Source organism: Myotis davidii, unplaced genomic scaffold (assembly GCF_000327345.1).
Source record: "Myotis davidii unplaced genomic scaffold, ASM32734v1 scaffold1104, whole genome shotgun sequence".
Classification (NCBI taxonomy): Eukaryota; Metazoa; Chordata; class Mammalia; order Chiroptera; family Vespertilionidae; genus Myotis; species Myotis davidii.
Window position 1 is genome coordinate 53,414 of NW_006294679.1, and position 11,257 is coordinate 64,670.

General features: G+C 48.6%; 1 protein-coding gene across 1 annotated transcript in view; it reads right to left on the reverse strand.

Annotated features, from left to right (window-relative positions):
* The window catches only part of DECR1 (2,4-dienoyl-CoA reductase 1, mitochondrial), a gene marked incomplete at its 5' end in the record, with an annotated part of 15,454 nt that overhangs the window by 2,840 nt on the left and 1,357 nt on the right, over positions 1-11,257 (reverse strand). Inside the window, 5 exons of the mRNA XM_006769043.2 lie at positions 82-181; positions 3,473-3,620; positions 4,388-4,474; positions 4,586-4,643; positions 6,155-6,357. Of these exons, the coding sequence (XP_006769106.1) occupies positions 82-181; positions 3,473-3,620; positions 4,388-4,474; positions 4,586-4,643; positions 6,155-6,357 (596 nt within the window). The remainder of the gene's footprint in view (positions 1-81; positions 182-3,472; positions 3,621-4,387; positions 4,475-4,585; positions 4,644-6,154; positions 6,358-11,257) is intronic.

Consider the following 11,257-nt stretch of genomic DNA (forward strand, 5'->3'; position numbering starts at 1 on the left):
GGACAGGGTAGTGCATGCTCCACGGGGGGAGGGAGAGGTTCGAGGACGTGGCCTAACGGCCGAGCGGCGCGGGCGACTCACTTGTTCAGGGCTTCCACCCCGGCCTTGGCGGAAGCGCTGGGCACCACGAAGCCCGACCCGCTCTCCGCGTAGATGGTGGTGATGGCGAGAAATGCTGCTCCTGGAATGGAGAGGACAGTTAGCAGCTACATCCGCAGGCTCTCACCGCGTCTCTCTGGGCGGGTCTCCTCAGCAAGGGCATCCAAAGCAAAACTAACCATGGGGGACTGCACCGAACTGAACCGTCGGGACAGCAAAGGAAACTGTGAGCAAGACGAAAAGACAGCCGCTGAGTGGAGAAGATATTCATTCCCAGAGGACATGTCGAATGGGGGGTTAATATCCAAAGCATATAGAGAACTCATATAACTTAACCCCCAAACCAGCGACCCAATTAACAAATGGGCAGAGACCTTTGTCCAAAGAGGACACAGAAAGCCAACAGACACATGAACAATGCTTCGTGTCAGGGCCATCCAGGAAAAGCAAATGGAAGGCACAAGGAGGCACCGCCTCACACCTGCAAGAATGGCGATTACCAACAATCAGCAAGGCAAGTGCTGGCGCGCGGGGAAAGGGGGGCCTCGTGCACGTTCCGTTGATGGGAATGCAGACTGGTGCAGCCACTTTGGAAAACAGTATGGAGGCGCCTCAAAAAATTAAAAATAGAACTCCCATGTGACCCAGTGACTCCCGTTCTAGTAATATATCTGAAGAAAATGAACACACTAATTCGAAAAGACAAACACCCCTGTGTTCATGCAGTGCCATTGATCACAGCCGATGTGGAAGCCGTCTAAGTGGACAGACACCTGGATAAGGAAGCCGTGGCACATAGAGACAATGGAATATTAATCAGAATAAAAAGAATAAAATCTTACCATCTGCAACACTATGGATGGCCTAGAGCAGCAATTTTCAACCTTTTTCATCTCATGGCACACAAACTAATTACTAAAATTCTACAACACAGCAAAAAATATATTACATTTTTGCTGGTCTGACAAAAAAAAGGTATAATTTTGATTAATTCACACAGGATGGCTACTGCTGTGCTGGCTGTTGTCACTGTTTTATCGGACAACCTAAGCCTTAGGGGAAAGAAGCCAGTGCCTGACCACATAGTCAGGCAGTCACGTTGTAAAGCCCTCGCGGCACACGGGCTGGAAGTCCTGGCCTAGTCACTGGTCTTATGCGGAGTGAAATAAGTCAGACAGAGAGACAAATGCCCTGTGATTTCCTGTGCATGCGGAGTCTACAAGCAAAACAACCAACAAACAAAACCAAAACAGACTCACAGATACACAGCCAGACTGCGGGGAGGAGGCTGGGGGCCAGGTGGGAAGGTGCGGGTTGGAAGGACAGCCCGGCAGGCACAGGGCAGTCACAGGCATGTGTGTGCAGTGCAGGGCACACGTCGGCGACACCGCGATAACCATGGACAGTGCGGGCGGGTAGCAGACTTATGGAGGTGAGATTGTAAGGTTTAGCTCCTTTCTTTTGATCTAGGGATCAAACATTCAGTATTTATCCTGCCCATGTCCTTTGCGACTAATTCTTAAATAACACCCCATATTAGTCTCTCTGTCAGTCTCCCTCATTGCAAGTTCTCTCAGCTCTTTAATAAAATGAGGTATTCTTTTTCTCACTGTTTACCGCTATTCACACTTGACCAGGATAGCCTAGCGATGAGTGGGTCGCAGCGTGGTGCTTTCTATGTCCCTCCCCAAAGAAGCCGTGCCCTCGCTGACCGTGCCGGGTGTCTTCAGGAGCTTCCTGTCTCTTGCTTGTTGAGTATTGTTAATTTTGCTTAGAAACCTACTTTTGCCACATCCCCAATGCTGCCCGGCCCCGCTCAGGCCACAGTCCTTGGCCCTCAGGCATGCCTCCCCAAGTCCCGCCTGCCAGCCGTGCCCTCCAGCTGCCAGCACCCTCGCCTCCCGCCCTCCTCGGCCCAACCACCTCGATGCTTCTGCTCACAGGTCACCAGCCTGCTGCTCTCGCGGGACCCCGGGGTCCCACACTTTGACATGTTCAGACGCCACCACACCCACATTCCTGGGCTGGGGCTCCACCCGGAGAGACCCCGTGTGCTGAGCTCCACAGGCCGTGGAGACAGGCCGTGAACCCCGCGGCCACAGAAGCTATGACCGACAGGAATCTTGGAAGAGTAAAAACGGGCTTCCATCCTTTGAAAAGTCTTAGTGAATATATTTTTAATGAAGCCCATATAATTTTAATTCAATGTGAGGAATAAAAATAGATCCGAGTCTGTTTTTAAATGAGACATTAATGAGAGAAGAAAGGAGAGTCAGGGAGAAGGCAGGCTCACCGGGTGGCTGAACTGTAAGAGAGACAATGAGACAAGAAACACAGTGATGAGAGATGGAGGCGGGAGAAACCGAGAACAGAGAAGAGGGCGGGGGGGGGGGGGAAATGAGTGAGATGTGGAGAAGGTCCGATGGAGGGAGAAGAGGCCCAGAGACCAAGGTTCTGGGGCAGAAGGGACAGAGAGGGCTCAGCCAGGTGCTGTCTCCCGTCCCCATCACCCATCCTTTCTGAAAATAAAGTAAAACATAAAAATCACTCCAACTCCAACCTAAATCACATCCCCTTTGTGTGGGGGAATGGGTGGCCTGGGTTTGAATTTCAGTGACGGCTGGAGAACGTGCAGGAGTTGTCAGTGTGTACATACACACACTCACACACACACACACGCGCGCACACACACACGCACACATGCACACACACAGACTTGTGCACACACACAGGCAGCTGAGGCCTCTCCAGCACCTGCTGTCTGTCCCCACACCCCTCCCCAAACTAAACGCAAATGTCTTCCTAGTAGCCCCTGTAAACCGACAGCCCTCAGCCTTCCATGGCTGTCCTCACCCGCCCACTCACCACGCAGAACCCTCATCTGCCCAGTATGGCCTGATCTTCTAATGTCCTGAACTATCCCGCATCCATCGGTCCACGTGCAAGAAGAAACCAGCCTCCAGTGGTCCCCTCCTCTTGGCTACCCCCATTCCCCTGCTGGGTTGCAATAACCTTCCCAACCATCCCTCCCTCATGAGGCACTTTCCAGAGAGCCTAAGGAAATTACCATCCGAATCAACACCAATTCCCTTGGCAACGCGCCAGTTCCACCCAGCGTGCCTCTCCCCCTCCCCCGCTCTCCCTCCCCGCTCCGACCACCTCTGAAAACCCAGCTCAGCCAGATGGTCATGGGGGAGAGCTGGCCACTCCCATGGCCCAGTGCTCCTGACACGGACCCAGCTCACCCCAGCACAGGGAGGACCCTCTGTGAGACAGCCTTGTCCCGGGGTGGACTCTGCCCTGACTTCTGTCCACCCCGGCTGCCCACAAGCCCACGCAGGGTGGCTGGGGACGGAAAGACGCACAGTCCCACCTCGCTGTGCCTTAATGAGCTGCTTCCCCACTTCCAGGGTGACAAAGGCCGTGCCGTTCAGGACTATGTCCGTGATGGTCCTCCAGGCGTTGGGGGACAGTCTCTCCGTGGGAGAAATGAAGTTGCCCGCTGCATTGTTTATCACAACCTAGCAGAGGAGCAAGGCAGTCAGATGAGGAGGGTCATCACCCCTGAGACGTGTTAACCCGACGAACACAGTAAGACCACAGTCTGCTAGCAACACCGAGACTTGAGCCTGTGAAAACCTCCTGTCATTTTCCAAATTTCTGAATCCTACTTCTCCTCTCAAACCAGGGTGCAGTCTGTTATTGAGGACACAAAGAGGGGTGAGCACCTACATGAGACTACTTTATTTCAAGGGATCTCAGTTACAATATCTTTAATTTCTGCTTCACTCACCCAGAGACACTCCTGCTGCTGACCTGTGTCTCCTCTGCCTGTGCAGGCCCTGCCTCGCGCCAGGGCAGTCGGTATCATTGCTGTCTCTAACCTAAGAGCCTCCTCGGGAGCGGGGAGCGCCCACCCCTTACCTTCACCCCCACCCCCGCAGCCTGAGAGCCTGCCCACGTGAATCGAGAAGCCTGGGCCCGTGGGCTCCTTGTTTGTATTATTCTCCACAACAGACACGAACAAGGTCATTAGGCAGCCAAAGCCCTGTGAGCTACACTGTGCTCCGGCCCAGGGCTCTGGGCGGTCACACCCCGACGGGAGGTGCTGTTTGCTCTGCGGAAGCCCGGAGGCCTGGCAGCTGGCGGTTCTGATCAGGCCTGTTTAAGCGGCGCCGGCCACTCGGAGGCACCGCGGCGCTGCGCACCTCATCGCAGGGATCGGCGGGCGCACCCGCACCCGCACCCACGGGGACCCCCGCACCCACGGGCGCATCGCCACGCTCACGTCAGGGAGGCCTGCCACGCTGATCAGCTCCGACACGGCGCTGCGGACCATGTCAGGGTCCCGCACATCACACTGCACCGCCCGAACCTGCGAAGTAACAGACAAAGGAAGCCGCGTTGCTCTGATGCATGAAGCAGGACCGCGTGTAGGTTAGTTACGGAGACTCCTGAGTCGCGCTGAACAACCCCACCCATGTACCTCATTTCCAGTTTGAGAAGAAATGTGCTCTGCAGTGGCTCTCAAAACATCAATCTTCCTAAAAACAAGCACACGGGATCCTTTGCATGAGTTCTAAAATGATGTCACATATTTTTTCTTTTTAATTCCACAAATTAGAACACAAAGACAGTCTAAAGCTTAAAGGATGCATTTTTGAGAATATACAAAAGCTACAAATAAATCAGTTTGAATGAAAGCATTTTTCTAAAAGTCTGATTCAAACAAATTTACATACTAATGTATTGAATTACATGTAAACCAGTTATTTTACATCTGCTCATAGGTTTAAGGTTTTTTCCTTAATTACAATCATTTATATAGGTTCCCAAGGCTGCTTTAGAAAGAAAACACATCCATGTAAATGTAAGCCTACACCACCCTCTAGATTAGATTCTGTGAGAGTAGATTTCAGACCAAACGGATGCACATAGTGCATTGTGTGCATTCAGGACCTCATACTCTTGAAAGAAAGATAAAAAGTAACCGTGAGTGTCGATTATTGTGGGGAAGCACGGGGCTTGGTTGGAATGTCTGTAAGGAGGATTCTCCAAAAGGTCAGGGCCTCCAGGGGGAGTTGGCTGAAGGCGGCTGTCCCGGCCTTGACTTTTCCAAACAAGTCTGGCCCCGGGTGTTTGCTGGAATCGGTATGCTTAGTCTTCAGACGTCCTTGCTTAAAGGACACTGCAGACGCGTGTCTTCTCAAGGGTGCTCATCCTGCTGATCGTGTCTGACAGTTCATTTTAGTTTAAGCTGTTGCTACAATAAAAGCCGGAGGAGGCAGGCAAATGGAGCTGTCTGGTTCCTTCAGCCAGGCAGTCCCTTAGCCCTCCCTTTCACAGAAATGTGTGTCAGAATCATAAACATCCATTGCTCAGGGTCTGCTGGTCAGCCCCAGCAGGTTATGTAGTGTTACAAAAAAGGATTTGCCACATTTAAAAATATTACAGCATAAACAAAAACAAAAACGGTCTGGCCAATTTGCATTCATCAAAGGCAATTCCTTTGGCCCTTGTAAATTGCACAGCAGCTGTAATCACACTGTGACTACCTCCTCCCAATGTCTGCACTGTTCAAAACAGAAGAGGGGAGGTTTTGCCCATCTCTCAAGCTCTAGACTTACAGTTGGAGCAACCAGGGCAGACCTCTGAGAAACTCCTTCCACGTAGCCTCACCCTTCCCACAACCACAGGTGTGTGAAATATCATCCATCTGATAGGACACGAAGGACTATATCCATCATCCCCGCACACAGCTGCCCTCTGAAGCAGTAACTACAATCACTCCCACGAGAGCAAAGCAGCCTCGACGTAGTACTTTTCAGCTTCAACTCCATGTCCAAAAAAGTTCCCTCCCTGTGGCTGGGAAATGCACTAATCAGCTGCTCCAGGATCCATCATTACTTCAAGCTATAACAGGCTTCCCAAGGAGACTGACTTAATAACAGAGCGGATGTGTCACAGCAGGTAAGATGTAAAGCAAACAACTCTGGCAGACTGTTTCCATCCTGAGGCTCAGGAGCGGCTGCCTCAGGCACCTCACGGGACTCACCTGCTGGCTATCACACAGCGTGCCCCCAGGCTGGAGAGGATCGTGGTCATCCCACGGCCAAGGCCAGTGCCTCCCCCGGTGATAAAGGCCACTTTCCCCTGAAAACTGTTAGGTGGCAGCATCGCTTTTTGAAGGGGTGGAAAGAATTTAGACTGAAAAGTGTCACTGCTTTGATATAATATTTCCGTTCCATAACTGAAAAACTAAAAGAGGAAAAAATGAATTGATATTTGCATAAGAGGTAAACTTCAAAACACTAACTCTTTAATATTATGCAAATTCTTGCATTAACACAACTCCCTGCTAACATGTTGGCATTGTATTTAATCAATTTTTACTCTTTCCTATCGGAACGTTTAGTGACATACAGGCCTGGTTAAAAGCACGGGCTCTGGAGCGAGACAACGTAGCACAGGACTTTCTCCCCAGTAGAACAGCCGTCAGCAAGTTATGTAACTTCTTTGCGCCTCAGCTTCTTCTACAAACGGAGACAATAACAGAACCTTCCCCACAGGATGCTTGTGAGGATTTCATGAGTTGATATAAGTAAAATACCTACAACACTGTTTAGCACACACTAAGCACTCTATAAATGATCTTTATTATTGGTGAGTGTTTTACTTAAATTTATCTTTAAAAAGCTAACATAAAGCATATATGCCTTTTAACAAAAATATTTTGGATAAAGATCACATACTGCCTTTGAATCACTGAAGACAATCATAAAAAGTTCTTTATAAGGTTTATTAAGTCAAATGCCTCTTCCAATGTAGCCTTCTGGATGATAAATTTAGATAAACTATTTCTGTTATATTTATTTTATCTTTTTTTAAATATGCTTTTATTGATTTTAGAGAGAGAGGAAGAGAGAAATGGAAAAATCAATGAGAGAGAAACATTGATTGGCTGCCTCCTGCGCACCCCCTACTAGTGATCAAGCCTGCAACCTGGGCATGTGTTCGGACTGGGAATTGAAATGGGTACATTTTGGTGCATGAGACGATACTCCAACCAAGTCACACTGGCCAGGGCTTTGCTATATTTAAAATGGGAGGGTGGGGAGGACCAAAACATTTTGAACAAAAAAATGTTTGCATTGCCCTCTCTTATAGTTTACAGCTCACACTCTCACATTACTTGGGGAAACCACTGCCATCTGCTCACATCTATATATATATATAAAAGCCTAAACAACCGTTAACAGCTGAACGACCAGAACAACCAGTTGACCAGTCGCTATGACAGCACACTGACCACAGGGGGCAGACACTCAACACAGTCCATTCCTTCTGTGCCAGGCCCGGCGACCGTCGTCTTTGGGGTCTGGGCTGGGACGGGGAACCAGAGGTGGGTGGTGGCAGACACGGCCCCTTTCCCTGGGGGGCCGAGGGCTGGCTCCCTCCTTGGGGCTGGTGGCAGCCAACCTCCTGTACCCTGTCCCTCCCCCTGGCTGGCAAACCCCCGATCATCCCAGCCCTCATCGGCCCTGATTGCCGGCCAAACCTAGGGACCACACCTGTGCACGAATTTGTGCACCGGCCTCTCGTTTAATTATAAAAACAAACTTTAATTGTTGAGCAAATAACAAACAATAAAGAGGCAACACTCTTAGATGCTTCTCATGTGTCAGAATTAGATATCAAACTGACCAACCTTTCCCACCCATGAAGCCGGCAGTGCTTTTACCCCATTGCACAGGAGGGGCCCGGATGCAGAAAGAAGATTCCAACATGGTGGATGCAATCGCCTGTGAGCCACCTCTCTCCGCTCACTGAGCTCCTACTGAGCTCAGTAATCACGCCAAAGGCATGTGATAGTCCCCATAAGTATAATTTGATTTTATTGTCATGGAAAAAAATTATTAAAAGACAAAATTTGAGGAGTATAAAATAATTGGTGAAGATAAATTTGCAACTCTGGTTTTTTTCCTTTGGCTTCATGTATTGTTTTTGTTTTTTGTTTTTTTGTCAGAGCATGAAATCCATGCAGCCCACAGTAATCCTTCTCCACCTAAGTGGCAGGGGGACTGAGGCTGCCACGGCCTCAGAGCTATTCCATTAGGATGATGAATCAGGAAATTTCCACGAGTAGGCTGGTGAGTTTGTCATTACCAAGTGATAATGAAAAAATGGGTTCTCATTTCCCACAGGCTCTACTTATTTAGTGTTGATTTGTATGGGTAATTTGATGTGGTACTATATGAAAGATAAATTAAACAAAATATTAGCATACACACTGCTTTTTTTTATTTATTTTAAAAGATTTCTCAATTTCCTAATGTGCAGGTTAAAGGCTGTTAAGATAAAATTCCTGCCCAGCTGGCGTAGTTCAGTGGTTGACCTATGAACCAGCAGGTCACGGTTCGATTCCCAGTCAGGGCTACTAGCCCTGACTCCCTTTCCCCACCGGGAAAAGTGAAGAAACTGACATACTACTTTAATCCACATGACCTTCTGATCATTCTCAGCATATATGCTGCTGAGTATTAAATTCAAGCCATCTGTCTGCTTAAAAGCAAGTTGATTTCAACATTAAGATTCAAAGAAATGAACAGACCTCACTGGATCTTGTATCTAATTTCCTCTTCCTACAGAGAAGGATCCTGAATAAACTGAAACAGCATGTTGGCTATTTCACTTGAGTCTTAAAAAGTGATTACAAAGTAGTCTTTTATGGTTTTTCAAATCTCACTGTGGTTTTTCTGGATATAAGTTGTTTTTGAAAATGGAAAGACCACCTTTCCTATCAAGATTGATCTTTAAATCTCTAAAATTCTTAACCCAAGTCTTCCAATTTTGGCAATACAAATTTATATTTTAGTTAAAAGTTCTGAAATCTCCCCAAAACAAGGTTAGCCATCACCTGCCTCCCCACCCACACTCATCTCTCACCTACATCCTGTAAACCACACCCCCTTCCCCACCCTCCGTCAGCGCCTGGGAGAGCAGCCCTGCTTCTCACCCTCAGAGTGCGATCCTGAGAGTCTTGTCTGTCTCTTCCCTACAGGATGAAGGCTGAGACCAATGAGATTTATTCCTAAGTTCCTTAAGTATTTTGGCTTGTATAGAATGCCTAGAATAAACACTATAATATACGTACATTGGTGACTCTAGACCACATGTCTTTTCTTAGGCCTGCCTGTGTTTTTAAAAATTTAAGCCAATATTTCAGAACTGGGAAAATTCAGATAAAACTCAGCTGTTCCAACAGTAAAGTCTACCTTAACCTGGCTGAGACCCCCCGCCCCCCAACCTCCCACCCGGCAGAGAGCCCTGGGCCCTAGGGGCCTCCATGGTACAGGGCCTCTGAGACCTGAGACAGGTGAGGTGACTCCTTGTCTAAGTAAAACCCAAGAGACCAATACAGGGAAGAAGGGGAGAATCATGGTGTAATTTTACACCATAGAAAAGTTTCTGAAGTTTCATGTAAAAACATTTCTGTAAACATCACTGTTTAATGTTTTAGGTACATTATTAAGAAAATCCAGTTTCAAATCTGTAAAAACCACATAATCTTAGACCCTCGTAAAGTTGTGGATCCAAGTCAATATTTAAATAATGCTTGGCTTAGCTATTTCCTCATCATTGTTATTTACTGCTAGAGGCCCAATGCATGAAATTTGTGCACTCAGGGGGGTCCCTCAGCCTGGCCTGCACCCTCTCACAGTCCAGGAGCCCTCAGGGGATGTCTGACTGACATCCCATAGGGAGCAGGTCTAAGCCATCAATCAGACATCCTTAGCACTGCGGTGGAGGCGGGCTCCTGCCGCTGCTACGCTTGCCAGCCATGAGCTGGCTTCTGGCTGGGCAGTGCTCCCCCTGTGAGAGCACATTGACTACCAAGGGGCAGCTCCTGCATTGAGCATCTGGTCCATAACTGCCCTCCCCTGCTGTGACCCGCCACCTCTGCTGGGACCTGCCTCCTCCATGCTGCACGGAGCTGAAGGACCTCCAGGCCTCATGGCGTGGAGCAGCCACCAGGCCCTGCCTCTGCTGTGAGAGTGGCCATCTTGTGACGATGTTGTGTGTGAGGGCCACCTAGGCTTTTATTAGTATAGATTGCCTGGGCCTCCATATTAACATCCCTTTCCTCAAAAACATAAAAGTCCTCCAAAATTAAAAATACACAAATTAGCCCTGTCCTGTGTGGCTCAGTGGGATGGGCACTGTCCATGCATGAAAAGGTGGCCAGTTGGATTCCTGGTCAGGGCACATGCCCTGGTTGTGGAGTATATCCCCAATAGGGGATGTGCAGGAGGCAGCCAATAGATGTTTCACTCTCACATCCATGTTTCTCTCTCCCTTCCTCTCTCTAAAAATCAATAAAAATATATTTTAAAAAATTTAACTCATTAGCATGACATTCGAGCTATTGGACAACATGGCCTCAGTCCTCTCCACCAGGTCCCAGGTAGGGAAGTAATCTGTGCTCCCCAACCCCTCAGCACCCTGACCCTTGCCAAGCACGGTCACCTCCCGCCTTTGCTCCTTTCTTTTCAGCCTCAACCTCTCACGTTCTTTCTCAACCGGCGGAGTCAGCCTTCTAAAGGAAGCAAAGTGTCAGGAGTTCTGTTGACACTTTAAAACTGGTGCCTCTTTAAAAATGGGTCGCATGACCCCCTCCCTGCACCAGGATGAAGGCTCTGCCCTGGACTCTGCCACCGGAAGGCGGACAGGTCTCATTCCCTCTGGGCTGGGTCTCTGGCACCAAAGATCGGGCCTCTTTCAGCACATGCTTGTTTGTTTGCTTGTGACACGGATGGCCAGGCTCCAACGCCGGCGGAGCTGGGGGAGAGCAGAGAAGCCAGTCTTACGCAGCCATGCAGTCCAAACTCGCTCTTTCCCCTGGTTTCAACATGTTAAAGTAGTTGTTTCCATTGATTTTAAATAACGGCATCTTGAAATTAGTTTACATCTAAGGGGAAAAATCCAATCTATTGATATGAGTATTAAGAAGTCATTTGCATATAGAAAAACTAGGCAAAGAGCTTTAAAAGATAGTCTGCACAAAGAAAATGCATACAAGCACACTTATAGCTAAATACTCACATTTAAGCACAAGAAGATGCACATTTAAGCACAAGAAGATACCTTTTTCTCTTCC